Source organism: Lepidothrix coronata, unplaced genomic scaffold (genome assembly GCF_001604755.1).
Source record: "Lepidothrix coronata isolate B3197 unplaced genomic scaffold, Lepidothrix_coronata-1.0 Scaffold39, whole genome shotgun sequence".
Lineage (NCBI taxonomy): Eukaryota > Metazoa > Chordata > Aves > Passeriformes > Pipridae > Lepidothrix > Lepidothrix coronata.
In genome coordinates this window covers 242,032-257,712 of record NW_016690219.1, presented here as the reverse complement: position 1 = coordinate 257,712, position 15,681 = coordinate 242,032, and the positions used below count along the sequence as shown (strand labels likewise).

At 42.2% G+C, this 15,681-nt stretch overlaps 1 protein-coding gene across 1 annotated transcript; it reads right to left on the bottom strand.

The window, feature by feature from the left end:
• Nucleotides 1-965: 965 nt before the first annotated feature.
• Nucleotides 966-11,555, bottom strand: LOC108496364 (b(0,+)-type amino acid transporter 1-like). The gene is made up of 6 exons (XM_017812999.1): nucleotides 10,780-11,555; nucleotides 9,037-9,170; nucleotides 5,593-5,722; nucleotides 3,287-3,411; nucleotides 2,767-2,854; nucleotides 966-1,531 (listed from the first exon to the last, which is right to left on the bottom strand). The coding sequence occupies exons 1-6, from the start codon at nucleotides 11,521-11,523 to the stop codon at nucleotides 1,298-1,300; spliced, it is 1,455 nt and encodes a 484-aa protein (XP_017668488.1). The 5' UTR covers nucleotides 11,524-11,555; the 3' UTR covers nucleotides 966-1,297.
• Nucleotides 11,556-15,681: the final 4,126 nt, after the last annotated feature.

Sequence of the window (15,681 nt, the reverse complement as noted above, 5' to 3'; positions counted from 1 at the left end):
ACAGGACAGATCTTATCCTGAAACAATCTGGACAAATTGGAAGAAAACAGCATGTAATATCTCTCTTTCCCCTAGAACAGGAGAAAAACGGTTGAGCCTCAGGTAATGGGAAACAACAGAGGCTTCAGTGTGTCAGGTCTGGGAGAGAGCATAGCCCATGACTTTTGTGCTGTGCCTTTAGAATCAAAGAATTTTGTGGAAGTGGCTGTGGTGGAAAATATAAGAGAACTGAGATCTCACCACCTTTATGCACACTGCTCCAAGGTTGCACTGCCCTCGTGGTGACAAAATTTTCCTTAAGTCCAGCCTGAACAACTCAAGCCACAACTTGTGGCTGTTGCCTTTAGTTGCCACTACCAAGAAGAGCCTGACCCTGGGGCCTTCACAACTCCAGCTGAACAGCAAAGCCCAACACTTCATGCATGATTTCAGATATTGAGTCCAGAGGGACAGAGTATTTCCTTGATTTGCTGGCCACACTTCTCCTAATGTATGTGGTTTCTTTAATTCCCAATAAGAGTGCCTTGCTGGCACATGTGCTCTTGGGGGTTTTCTGTTTGTCTGTTGTTTACTTTGTTACAAGGTAAGTTATTTGTCTTCAGGGGAATTACAGTAAGACTACTGGGTGACTGTTGGTACTTGAGTGATGTCGCTTGTGTCCTCACCATGAGTGGATGGATCCCATATGACAAGTGCATTCTCAACCGAGTAAACTGACAGAACTTTAAAGTACTTTTTGTGTCACATTAGAGGTTTTTCTACAGGAGATGTAGGATGATTTGGGACAGAGAAAGGACTGTTGTGACTGTGCACCTAGGACTGGAAGAAGCAAGGTCTTCCCAGAGCAAATACCTGAGTGAAAAAGGGGTTTTTTTTGTTGTGACCATGGTGAGCCCATGCATTATTGATTTGAGAAACTATGTGGTCACAGTGGGCAGAACTAGGTGGAAATAATTAAAGGCACTGGCAGGAATGGCTTAGGGTCCCAGCCTGCTATAGGAATAATATTTCATTGTCTGCCTTTTGTTGCCTTTTAGCTTGAAATATAAGATCTGAGATTTTGATGAACAGGCCCTCTTAGGATGGAAAATATACAAAAAGGAGAAAAACACCTCCCCAGAATTTTGAGGAAACCTGAGGAGTCAGCTCTAGTCCATCTCACCTGGACACTTCATTGTCACATTCATTCTACTCATTCGTCTTTACAGAAGAATATTTTCTGAGTCTTGAAAACCAAGGTGCCAGGATAAAACGTGAGGTGCAGGCAACATCCTCCATGCGACTGGAGGATGTTATCTCAGTTTGTATCCTTAGTGGTCGGGGCAACTTCCAGGAACAACTGGAGGTGTAAGGTGACAGTCTGCAAAAAGCGAGGGTGGCACTTGAAGCGAACCAGTGGGAAATAAAGAATGATGCCACTGAAAATGAAGGCGATGATGTAGAGGATCTCGATTTGGGGTTGATCAATGATGGGAGCTAACACCAGGTACACAGCTGCCATCAGCACAATTATGGGAATGATAATTGGTACCTGTGAAAGCAAAACAATTAGTGTAAAGACTCATGTAATTCAGAGGCAATCTCTGTAAGCCTAGTCAGAAAGCATTTAAACTTGAATTTGAAGCCACTCTCCCTCAAAGTCTAATAAAAATTACTGCTTTCAAACCAAGGAAATCTTTCCTCTAAATATAAACTGTCAACAGATGCACAGATTCTGCAGGACATCAGCCATACACTGTCAGTTGACATCAGCCATACATTGTTAGTTGACCTGAAACCTTCAGACATCAGCTGCTTCTAGTTAAGAAAAGAGTCAGGTCATCAAGCCAAAGGCTGAGCAGGCTGACATCCTTGATGGATTGGCTGGGAGAACTGTGGCAGTTCTATGCAGTGTATGAAACACTACTGTAGAAACAGAACTTCTTAAAGCCCATTCAGACAAGTTGGGTGAACATCCTTATCCAGCATCCTAATTTCAGGATAGCGCAGCAGAAGCCAGTGACTGGAAGGCCTAACGGAGCGCTGCTGCTCTTTGTGCTAAACCCTAAAGGACACTCAATATTGCTTTGCACAGCCTGTCCTCTAGTTCCTGGAGGAACCTCATAGTAACCAGGATGTTCGTTCAACTCAGGGAAAAGTCACTGTCTTACCTTCATGGTCTCATGGATCCTATGTTCCTGGGATCTTTTCTGTGAAGATACTTCCCTCAGTCACTGAGGAAGCACTGCAGCTCAGCCCGCTCATGGCATCAGAGGGCAAAACACGTAACTCCTGATCTCCTTCCTCTGTTTTGTGGGGAACAAACCTGCCCCCTGGCCATCTCAAAGGACTTGGAGCATTCTACCTGAGTTATTTTTTCTCTGCAAGACTCTTACACCTGAACTACCCTCTGAGGAGTGTGACCAGAGTCTGAGAGCATAAGCAGGTGGTTGCATTGTTGTCAAAATCATCCTTCATTTATCTCTTCATTTATCTCTTAAATCTTTTAGAAAAAAAGAGGATATGGTAGACATATTTTCCATAGTGAGGGGGAAGTGCATTATTAACTTATCAAAACTGAGAATTCAGCCTTGACTTATGCCTGTATATCCACACCACCTCAACCCTCTTGGTGACTTTGCTGAGACAGAACTTGAAAATAAAAAAAAAAAAGGACAACCACATTAAATCTGTAAGCAACCAGTGCTCACTCTTTTCTCATAATGTTTTCTTAGTTATTTGGGCAATATAGGAAAAGGGGTTGAGGGGTTTATGTTATTACTTCACCTTGTAAGACCTTGGCAGTTCTGGTTTCTTGATTTTTAAATACAGGAGCCCAGAAATAGTCATGCCATAGAAAAGCCATGCTATAAAACTGGAATAAAAAGAAAAAATAGACAGCGTTACATCTGGGGTGAGATCATCCAGGAATGTCAGGCCTGCCTTGCAGATCCCAGATGTTCATGCCTCCAGTTAAAAAGGAGAATATTGATATAAATTTAGTAGTTCTTGCATTCATTTCCTTTGCAACATAAACTACGAGAACTTTGGAATTATCTGAATATTACAGATTCATTTCAATATGAGGATGAATCACATCCAGTTAAGTCTATAGTGACAGAAGCATTCATGCATTGCAAAAATGCTGGTTCCCAAGCTCTTTCTTTTCTGTCTTTCCTCCTCCTCTCTCCAGTATTGGTTAGAAAGTAACAGCCCAGGCTTAAAAAAATATTGAAAGAAAATATTCATAAAACAATATAAAACCAGGAGCACAGGGGATGCAAACAGAAACGTTACACACACATACCTGAAAAAGTTCACGATACTGGTGAAGTTTCCCGATATTATCATTATTAAAGACATCACAGATGTAAACATGAGTGCAGGGGAGGGTGTGAGGCGTCGCACATGAGCCATAGACAGAATGTCTGGCTGAAAGACAAAGCAAAACCGTGTATCATCATATCATGTACTCAGAGGTCCTTACTCATCCCCTCAGCCGCTGGTGGGAGCTCTGCCCTCAGCCAGAGCCACTTGTAACCAGCAAATAAGCATCATATAAAAGCAATTCAGCTCCAAGGAGCGTAAACACGGAAATCTCCCTCGAGGGTATTTTTATTGTGTCTCACTGATTTCATATGAAATATGCTCAGTTTGGGGAGGCAAAACAAGGTTTTCAAACTACCGATGTGACAGACTAAGGCTGAGTCAAATTAGAGCTTTCCTGGCCCTCATCAGAACCTTGTGCATGGTCCCACTCTTCTGCCCCCTGCGTGTCTCTCTGGGACTTGACTTCTCTTGGGATGACTGGAAAATAAGACAAGGACTACTCCTGAAACATTTATGTAATTAACTTCAATTTAGATTAGGTTTTGTTTCAGAACACTAAGAGGACTGGTAGCCTCTTTATTGTTTGGTTCATTGGAAAGTTTAATGAGAAAGGCTGTTTTCTTTTCTTTTTTATATTTAATTTTTAATTCCTAACTAAAATATCATGCAACAACTTCTGCTAGAGCTGAGTGCCTGAGAAATGGCATAAGCATTCAGCTCTTAGCCTGGTATGGTCAAATGTGAACTGCTTAGCACAGAGCTTGCCGTGATACAGCAGGCACTGTCCTCAGTGAGAGAAGCTGTAGAACCAGCAACCACCGAAACCAGTAACCACTGAAACCAGTAACCACCAGTCCAGTCATCTCCATCAACCTGGTCATTCATATACATAAAAGATTCCCTGCTATGAACCAGGAGTGGAGCTGGTGTGGAATCACAGACCTATGGAATGGTTTGGGTTGGAAGAGACCTTAAAGGCCATCTAATTCCAAGCCCCCTGCCATGGGCAGACACTTTTCACTTCACCAGGTAGCTCAGAGCCCCATCCACCCTGGCCCTTGAGCACTTCGAGGGATGGGGCATCCAAGCATCTCTGGGCAACCTATTCCAATGCCTTTGCACCTGAGAGCAGAAATGCCAGATGATGTGGGTAGGAAGGACCACAAAAGCAGAGAGGTCCTGGAGGAACACAATATGCCTGCTCAAAACAGAGGAGGACAAATGCAACTCAGTCTTTTTTCTCCTCTTTTTGGAGAAGTGCGTTGGTAGTTGTAGGTGGTGTACCTGTGAGTGAGGGGGTCCATATCAGCAGCTGGAATGGGGCAGCAACCTCAGGGGCTTGTATGCCCAGGTACCAGCAGCTGGGAGACTGGGATGCAAGGGCAGCTACTGGGCAAATTGAATGTCTGAGCCCAACTGCTGGAGGGACCATATTGTACAAATGTTTCTATATATATTTCCCCCTAACAGACCCCTAAACAGCCAGAGAGGGGAACAAGATGGGGCTTTCGGCGCTGTTAGTGTTTGTGTGAGTGCTGTGTGTCTGTACATGTGCCCTGCTGTCTGGGTGTGTGTATGTGTGTACATATATAGGTTGTATACCTGTGTTTGTGTGTGTGTGCTTACTGGGAATACATGCTGAAATTACTGGCTGGACCAGGGAGGAGGGAGCCGCAGCAGCCTCATCTCTGCTGGGCTACCAGATTTGGCCCCACCTAACAAAACCAATGATAAACCCCAGATAGGGGAGATGTAAGGCTTGGTGTCACCTCATAATTGCTATGAAGCTTGAAGAGTAGATATCCTGTGTTGCATCAGAGCTGGCCTACCCACGAGAAGGCCGAAACATCCCTGAGACCAGCCTATGTAGTCAGTATAGCATGCAAAGGCAGCTGGGCTTCCTTCCCAGTGCAAGCAAGGGTGCCTTGCAACACACAAGCATGGCCAGGTTCCCTCTCCTCACAAGTACATTGGCTAAGTCACCCCCAGCCTGTGCCCCGTCCTCCAACGCAGCAGTATTTCAGTGTTTCATTTTGAAGTTGTTCTTAAAATTCAGGCTAAATGTGAATATGTGTCTTTTTGAAAGCACTTGACTGGAGCAGAAAGCCCAGAGACAACATATACATTACATTTGAAAAAGATGGGGGTTAAAGTCTTTGAGCGAGGAACCCCTGAAGAGTTATCACTGACAGCTGAACATACACAGTGTTTTCCACTCTGCTTTAGTGTCACAAGAAGGTAAAGCTGCTCAAAGCAAGGCAGACCCCTTTATTTTGTGCTTACCATGTAGCCTTCCCTCGCAGCGATGTAGCACACGCGGCCTCCGCTGAAGAACGTGCCGTTCGACGAACCAAACGTGGACAGTGCCACCGACAGGGACATGAGCCATGCCCAGCTGCCCAGGACTTTGTCTCTGAGGTGGGAAAGAGTTCACAGCATAAGATACACTTCGTAGATGTATCAAATATTCACTGTAGAACCAGACAGTTTTCTTCCCTCAGTTATACTTACTGAATTTCTTTTTGAAGTCTTTTAAAATGATTTTAAATCTTCTTCCAGTTCCTATAGTATTTAGTGACTAATAAGTTTGTCTGTCCAGGAAAGACAGCTTTTCTTCGTGTCTGGTGTGTATATATCTACATCTGTCCACAGTGCAATGGGGTACAAAGCTGTCATAAGAGGAAACCCCCCATTTTTATGTACTGATGCTGTGGCAAAAAGCCTGGAGATACTGCTATCACAGCCAACAACATTAGCTTGGAAATCACAGGAAAACTGTTCCCACCACACCAGAAGAAATATTCTGCATTATAACCTCTTCCCCAATATGCATAAGAATTTAATCCTTTAATCCTATATGTACCTATTTCTGCTACTCCGTGAATCAGACTTAAGCCAAAGCAATGGTTTGAATTCCAGAAGTTTGTTTCTACAACATGTTCAGACATTTGTGGTTTGCTTTCTCCGTAACAGAAGAAGTAGCAGGGGTACAGAGTTCAAGGTAAACATATGGAAGATATGATAATCTTCTCACCTGAAAGTGAAGATTGTCATCTGGAATGAAGCAGCATGAAGAGTATTAATTGAGTAATAAATGTTGGTGTTTGGGGTAATTATCACATACATGTATATACACATACACAAACAAACTCACTGTTCATCTAACTGGTAAAAATCCAAAACTCAAAAGTTTTTTAGAGCACTTTATATTTCCATTGAACTGTATGTCTTTGAGCCATCAGTACTCTTTTTTAGTATCAACTCTCTCAGATGTTGAAAAAATCAAGATCTCAGCTTTCCAAAATCATAGCAGGAGCTTATCTACCACAATAATTTTAAAAATGTAGCTTAGAAACTTAATATCTGGATTATGCTCCTTCGGGCTTTAAGTTATTAAGCTTGAATACTTAATACTTGCAACAAACAGAACTAAAATTTTTCCCTTTTTAAATGATGGAATCTGGCCATCTCCTATAATCATGCAATTCCATAACCACAAGATATCAAGGGAAAACAAGATACATCACAAAATTAATAATGAAATCTTTAGCAATTGTGTACTTTGCATTTATGAGATTGGTTCTTTACTGTTTTGACCCTGGAAATGAAGTACAGGGGCTACTGCAAGCAGCTTCTTACAAGCAAACTGAGACCTGCAGTTGCTGTTAAATCACTGTCATCAAAGAAATGCTGCAGAGAGTTTCCTGAGCCCCTCCTGTGGCTGCACCTCTCACCACAGAACAATGTTTCTCTCTGGCAGTTTTCTTCTTATATGGGGAATAAATGCATTTAAATGTGACAAGTCTGGCTACTTTATACTCCTCCCATGCTTTGTTAATGGCCTGAATAGCTGCATCTCTTGCTTGAGCCACGGCCATTAGCCTCTCTTCAGCATCTGGTTACCTACCTGTCCTCCAGGCTTTTGAGTTCCCCCCTTTCTGATTGCTAGTTCAATATTTCTTCCTGAATTGTGCTCTTGGGTGAAAAGGTTAATCAGGCAGGAAAAAGAGATGTGTTTAAAAGGAGGAAGCTCACAAATAACTTGTTAATCAGGAATGATGGGAAAGGAAGTGCAGCGAAAGTTCATGACACTGCAGCTTAGTGAGGCTTTGCAACATGCTCAAACAAAGCACTAGATCTTTAAAAGCTCCTATTTATAATGACACGAAAGGCTATTAGAGAACACATCCAGCAAGAGACAAGTCAGATCTTCAAGCTGGAAATCTTGTGAAAAGTACACAGAAGCAAAGCTGCTGCTGCTGACTTTTTAGGAAGAGGATGAGCAGCAACATAATCTGTGGATATACCATGTTATCACTTCTGCCAGACAACTCATTTAGGCCTATCAGAAATTCTGTGTCTTTGGAAATATTTAGACTAAGGCTGGATGTTCTGGTGAAAGATCACTGATGATGCCTACATCTCTCATGATGGTCCCTTCCTTCTCTTTCTAAGTTCCTTGTCTTGCATGCAGACTGTTTGATATCACCAAACGCTTCAGGTTGATGGAAGATACAAACAGTTTCCGTGCAGCTCTGGCAAAGCACAAGCCCATTAAAGTTACAGTCACCAAAGATTACCCAACCCGTGTATAACACTTCCCAAAGGTGGTGTAGAGATCTGTGTCATTTTCTATTTCCCCACATATGTAGAAACTGAACCAAAAGACTCTGCTCTGCTTTAATTTCCAGGTGCCAAGTGGACAGGATTCACCCAGTTGGCTCCTATTTCACTCCCAACCCACTGCCTCTGCATTAGCGGGGCAGCACATTGCCCTCTCCATTTCTATGGAGATACTTAAAATGTGGAGCATCTACCAGTCCTCAGGTCTGGATATGTGCCATCACTGCATTCCCAGTGCCTATGGGGAGATGCTACTGGTATGCCCTTCAGCTCTTCTTTATGGACACTTTCCACAGGATGAAACATAAGCTGGATGGGAGCCACAGGTTTCCAGTGTGAATAAATGGGAACGAGGAGTAAGGGATGTGCCATCTTGGCAGCCTTGATGCCTTGGAGACCATGGCCAGATGGGGCTGGTCAGCCTTGGCCTTCGGTGGGGGAAAGCCATACACTGCTCTGTAGTTGACAGAGCTGGGTTGCGCAGCCTGCTTCATAGAACCACAGAATCATAAACTCATAGAATGGTTTGGGTTGGAAAGGACCTAACAGATCATCCAGTTCCAACCCCCCTGCCATGGGCAGGGACACCTCCTACTAGACCAGGTTGCACAAAGCCCCATCCAAACCGGCCTTGAACACTTTCAGGGATGGGGCATCCACATTGTCTTTGGGCAACGTGTTCCAGTGTCTCACCACCCTCACAGTAAAGAATTTCTTCCTTATAACCAATCTAAATCTAGCCTCTGTCAGCTTAAAGCCATTCCTCTTGTCCTATCACTACAGGCCCTTGTGAAAAGTCACTCTCCAGCTCTCTTGTAGCCCCTGTAGGTACTGGAAGGTGCTATAAAGTCTCACCAGTGTCTTGTCTTCTTCAGGCTGAACAACCCCAGCTCTCAGCCTGTCTTCAAAGGAGAGGTGCTCCAGCCCTCTCATCAACTTTCCTCTTCATTGTCTTCCCTATAAACCTGGCCTGACTGATGTTCCTGGCCTGACCATTGAAGTGCTACCATTTCTTTGGGGAATAGACCTAAATCTCCTGAAACTCAGGAGAGAATCAATATTTCACTGGGCTGCGTTGGGTGTGTTGCCACACGCAGAGCTCACCCCCAAGTGACAGCCACAGCTCCTGAAGACAGCAGTTCAGAGGGAGTCATGGCTGCTAAGTAGCTCACGTTCACCAGCAAATACAGGCACGTAACCAAAGGAATGGCAATCATCACAGCTCTGGGAAGGGTCACCTGGAAAAGGGGTGACAGCAGTGTTAGGTGCAGCACATTTATGCCTGCAATGGGCTTTTTTTGCTTGTTTTGTTTTTACCACCACCCACGTCTCTCATTCAAATTCCTTCGCTCCCTAAGCTTTTCCACAGAACAAGACTTAGATCCAGATTCACATGGCAGTTTTTACACCAGCTCCCAAAGATGTCAGGCTGTAAGGTTGTACATTTCCAAAGTTAGTCTAAAAAAGCCCACAACCAACCAAAATAAATCAAACAAAAAGAACCCACCAAATCTTATTAAAAAGATTTTGGCTCATAGCTGCCCAAGATGTCTGTTGCATACTTTTTGATTACTTTAATATTGATTAGTGTGTTATGTGTCCTGCTGTGCTGCATCTTCCCATGAACATTGCACTGCCGTAAATGAAGTTCCAGAGTGTGTTGTATTACATTTAACTCCTCTACAGTTTAAATCAAAGCTGGGTTTTGATCTCAAAATCTCAAAAAGGATTTGCTCTAGGAGGGAAATATTTTATTTTCCTTATTAACAGGATGCTATCTTAGAACACCACAGAATCATTTTAAGACTCAATAAAATCAACTAACACTGTCTTATGCAATTGAAAATACTGGGAAAAGGCAACTGTATACATCTAAGAACCTGAAATATCAATTTTTGCATTCCCCAACCCCACCATAGGACAAGATAAAGCAATTCCTAATGTCCTCTGCAAGGGCCTGAGTATCAGTGCTCACGATCCTATGGGAGACAGTGCAACGTGACCCTGCGATCTTTGCTGCCATTTAGGTTAATATTTAACTGTGTATTTTCATTTAATCTGTAGGATCTTGTTTGCTGCACTGGTAGAAAGCACATTCTCTACACTCTGCACTAACACAGCTCTTTCCAAAATAAGAGTTGTTCACCGCTGTACTGTCTGATCTGTGAAAATAGGTAATATGGCACAGAAAAGGCTCATGTGAAATGTAAGCAAGCTACTTCAGTGACTATAGCATGGACTGAACACGTGCCAAAAAAGTAGATGTTTAAAGGCAAGGATCATTCAAAGAGTTAGATTCTCTCTCCAGCAAGACTTGGCTTGTTCGAAGCTGCCCCTCCATGCAATGGGGAGAGATAAAGTGGTTTTCTGATGTATACATTATGGATCAAGTCTTTTATGTGGTGTTGAGGATCCTTTATGGATTATAGTAGTGAGTACTTTTCTGAATAAATCTAGATGTCTACAGTCTAAACACTAAGACAAAACTTCATCCCCAAAACATCCAAGTGCTGCCTAATAGTTTTTTTGCAGTCAATGGGGTATTTTAGGGCTTTCATAGAATCACAAGATGGTTTGGATTGAAAGGGACCTTAAAAATTATCTAGCTCCAACCCCCATGCCATGAGCAGGGGCACCTTCAACTACACCAGGTTGCTCAGAGCCCCATCTAACCTGGCCTTAAGCATTTCCAGGAATGGGGCATCCACAACTTTTCTGGGCAACTGGTGCCAGTGCCTCACCATCCTCACTGTAAATCCCTTGATTACCCCTCTTAAAAGATTCACAGGTAGAATCAAACATATTAACAGCAGCATTGAGTAAGTAAAGCCCATCTCACTCACTCACCTCAGGCTTCTTCAGTTCTTCAGTTACATAGTTCAGGTTGTTCCACCCATCATAGGACCAGAGTCCCTGGTAAAATGCCACTCCAACTGCCCCAATACGAGCATTCGTGCCTTGAAAACCATTCTGAAAATTCTGAGTTTGTCCCTTGGCAAGGAGCACCAGTCCACCCACCACGATCACCAACAAAGCCATGAGTTTGGCAGCTGTAAAAATGTTCATAACAGACGTCGCCAGCCTCACATTGAGACAGTTGATGATAGTTAAAAGCAGGATGCAGGCAGCAGCTGTGCATTTGATGACAACCTGTGGAGAGGAACATCCTGGGTAGAACGGCGCAACAGCGTATTCTGCAAAGCTCAGACAGACAGCTGCCAAACCAGCTGGTCTCACCAGGATGACAGAAGTGTAGGCGAAAAGGAAAGCAGGAAAAGAACCAAAAATCCTCAAAATGTAAATATATTCTCCTCCAGACTCTTTAATTATGGTTCCAAGCTCAGCATACGACAAGGCTCCAAACACGGCCAGGAGACCACATGCTGCCCAGATAAGCAGGCTGCTGGCAGGGTTCCCCATATGATGTAGTACCCACTCAGGGGACATAAATATCCCCGAGCCTATCATTGTGCCTGCAATTAATGACACTCCGCTAATCAGGCCGACCTCTTGCTTCAGTCTTAACTTCTCCTTCCCTTCACTCAGATTTGTGGATGAATGAGGTGGATCTGTTGTCTTCCTTTCCCTCATTGTGGAAATGTGAGGAGACGTTGTTGTTAGGAGAGAATATGAAAAAAGACTAAGGCATTTGAATAAGGACTATTTCAGGCTTTAAGGTTTAGTTAATAATTACAAAAGTCACGCTGAATGCTGTCAAGACATATAAACTTATCTTCTGCATTTCACATTCTTTCATTACCCATCTTATCTTGGTAATTTATTATGGTTCAGATTCTGCCAAGTTTGATTATCTCTGAATCTCACTGCAATCCAGTGCCACCTCAGAATCAGTCAGCACCTTACTGGACTGTGTCCCTGGTTATCTCTCCTTCAAATTATGCTTCAAATGGCATCTGAAATAAGGGTCAGGTAAGCAAAGTCCCCATGCAAATCTGTGCTTCATTCTTTGTTTAAAAGTCAATGTTCAAGCACCTGCTTCAGCACTCAATCATACTTTCATTCTCCACTATAATGTGATCAAACACACAAGTCTGCCAGCCAACATACTATGGCTTTGCTCAACCAGAAATATTTCCAGTGTCTCAATCAAAGACACAGAAATGTTTTGCGAAAAACAGCCCAGAGACTGTTTTTCTGCACAGTAGTGGGGGCAATTTGAGCTTTCCCAATTTTAGAAAGTGCATGAGGAGAAGAGTGAAAAGGCTGTAATTACATTTTTCCAGGGCCTTTTTGCCATCATACATGAGGTGTGCACACTCTTACCAGACCTCGATCTTCAGAACACTTTGTCACAGCTCATCAAATACACATTTCAATGCACACCTGAGAGAAAGACAGCACAAGCTTTTGGAGATGCCTCTGACACCTACATGGATATCTAACACGTAAAATTCCAGACTTTGAGGTGGATTCTGCTGTAAATCTGACTATTGTTACAGTGCATGAGGGTGCAGTTTGTGATCTGTGATATGTATGAAGTATTGAGCGGAAGGGAATTTCCACACGGATTCCTTTGAACTAAACTTTACTGGAGAGTTACTGTCCTTGGTGGTCTCTTGCAAACTTCTGTTGTGATAAGTACCAGAAAACAGGAGTGAGACCTTCCTCTGCCCTTCATGGAAACAACAGACCTTGAATCTTTAAAACTATCTGTCCTCCTCAAACATTTGAGCTAAAAAAAGTGTGACTATAAACAGAGCAGTATTTTTATTGTTTGTCTAAAAATTCCTTCTAAATCATTTAGACTTCTCTTTCCTTGCCTTTTTTGAAAAAAAATCATCTCACTGGCTTTCCAGTTCTCTGCAAGAAGAGTCCAAGATAACCCTTGGACCCTTAACAAAACTCAAGGATCCACATGAAAAACAACATACACAGGTCACGAAATTTCTCATGCTAAGGCAAATAAAGTTGCTCAAATTTTAGCTCCATGCTGAAGGTCTTTAAGTTCTTTAAAGCATAAAACCCCCTCAAATCTCATTAAAGAATATTTTTTTTACAGTATAAATGTTATTAAGGAAATAATGTGATTAAGGAGATAACAAGAAAAGTTTGGTGGTTTTCAAAAAGGATTTTAGAAGCTATTCCTAATGCAATCTCACTTGTATTCACTAGGAATGGATCCCAGCTGGTTTTCTCGTCATTTCAAAGTCATTGATAGAAATTCACAGCTGATCGAGCTGTAGCTCTAAAAAAAGCAAAAGGTTGTGCTTTATCTCTCAAGTAGGTTTTTCAAGCCTTCTTAGCAAAAGTGTGAGTTCTGAGAATAAACATACACCTTGTACTGCAAGGGTGCAAGTGAATGCATTTCAAGTTAATGGTTTGCAAAGTGGTTGAGAACTTGGAAGGAGGCATGCCAGTAATGCAGAGTATTTTGGTTTACTTCTACTAAGTGACAGTACTCTTCTTGGTGGCTGGTTTAGCTATTTATAGTGTATTCTTTTTAAAATTGCTAATGACAATGTTAGGCTATGCTGGAATCCTTCAGAGGTCTAAAGGTCTTGGTTTTTTCTGCACTATAGACACTCTACTTCTATGTACATCCACACATGTATTATGTATACTAATCCTTCTTGAAAACAAATGCAAAAAACATGGTTAAATCAATGCTAAAAGAAAACTTAATATGACTACAGATAGTTAAGTACTCTTTGTCCTAGTTAGAACAGCTGGGACCAGTTCATCACTGGATGGGTGTAACCAAAACTGTGTATTCTAGAGCCCTCCATGCCATTTCCCAGAAACTGTTATCAATAGACCATTTACACCCTCTGCCCAGAGCAGCCTGACTCCTCAGGCTATAAACTAGGTGTTAAGAGGCCTGTGAGATAAGAAGATGCTCCTGTCCTCACACCCTGTGTGGAACTCCCCACCCTGAGGGAAGTGCTGGGCATTCCTGTCTGAACTGGAGAATATATAATCTTGGAGTCTTGGAACTTTTTTAACCACTCGTGGGATCCAGAGGAAGACTGCAGATCACCGCTCTCAACCAGACTGCAACCACCACTCTCGCCTGGACTGCAACCACCACTTTTCAACCAGACTGCAACCATCACTCTTGCCCGGACTGCAATCACCACTCTTGTCCAGACTGCAACAGCACCCTCACCAACAGGTTTTCCCCTCTCCTTTTACTTTGGACTCAGGGGGCTCAAAGAACACCACTCTGTTCATGCCTCAGAGTGCTGGGTTATACATTTGGTTTTTGTGGGTTAAAACCAATTGTTTGTATAATCGTACTTATTGTATTATTTTATTAAATTGTTATTCTGATTTATAATCTCTCTTCTGAGTTGAGTTCATTTCCCCTGCTGGTTTACCTCTAAACCAGCACACCCTTCTAGCAAGGTTACAGATGTATTTCCACAACTGTTCTCCTGTTTTAATGAAGGAACTTCTTTTATGAAGTGTAAATACAAGGTTCTCGGATGGGATTTTTTCAAACCTTTACAGTTCTTGCTCCTAGAAATGAATAATTTTTAATCTGATGTTGTAGAAAAAAAATAGAATTTCTTCAAACTTGATCATGTCAAAAAATTTCTGTAAGGCCACTCATATAACCAGAATTAATTAGCTAATATGACAATAGCCTCAGTCAGTTCCTAAATGGAAATCTATTTCCGATCCTAGGATCATTGCTACTCAGTTCTAACTGCTTTCACCAAAAGTAATAATGAATCTAATTAATCATTGTAAGAACTTAAGGCTATTCCTGTGGAAGATAAGGCAGTCTGATTGCTTTGGATTTTTTTTTCCCACTGTCTTGGGGTATTTTTGACTGATATTAGCAGCAAGGAGCAGCCATATGATATTTTAGTCAAATGGATTGTCACAATTATAATTTGTCAAAACTTACTATATAAAAGGGCAACTTATTGCTCCCTTCCAAAAGACATGTGGAAGAAGGAGTGAAAAATACCACTACTGCTTTCTTCTTGAGTGGAGCAGCAGAGTTTTGCTGCTCAAACTGTCATCTAATAAATCCCCTACCTGAACAACTCTCACTTACCTTTGACACTGCAAGGGGTGGTTGCCATCTACTGGTCCTATGCAATAATGCAGCATGGCTCAGTCTGCATTTGGTTTTGATATTTTGCCTTCCTGATTAAAAAGAAACCCCACAATAAGCATTATTTCTTCAATATTAAGGTAACACAAATAGACTAGAGTCGTGAATTAAAACACTCCTTAATGTCCTTAAGGCTATTTTTATCTCAGCAGTAACTACAAGGACTAGAGAAAGATAATTTAAAGTAAAGGCCAATGACAGTGGTAAGAACTAGGCAAAACATGCGGGCAAATATTTTGCAATATTTCATTTAGGTCTCAGGAGTGGTATTTGGAACACAGTTACGGGCTTAGTTTCCCTGTCCCATGCTTGGGGAAGAGTTACAAATCTCAGAATGGGGGTAATAATAACCCATAATCTGAGGGTGGAGTGGCCAAAACCATTGCCCATAACTTTCTTCAGAGGTAGACACCAATATTATACTTATAAAATTGTGCAGGGATAGAGATTTTCTTTCTTTTTTAATTAAAAAAAACCAAACCAAACAATAAACACCAAGTTATATGAGGGGTACTAAAGGTTAGAGAACTCATCCAGTACATAAGAAGTGGGTTGGATGGTCTTCTCTACTCGAGAACATGGAAACCCACAAATGCAAGTTGAATACCCTCACCTCCAAAATGCAGGCTTTGAACTGCAATTGCAGGCAGATCTTAGTGCCT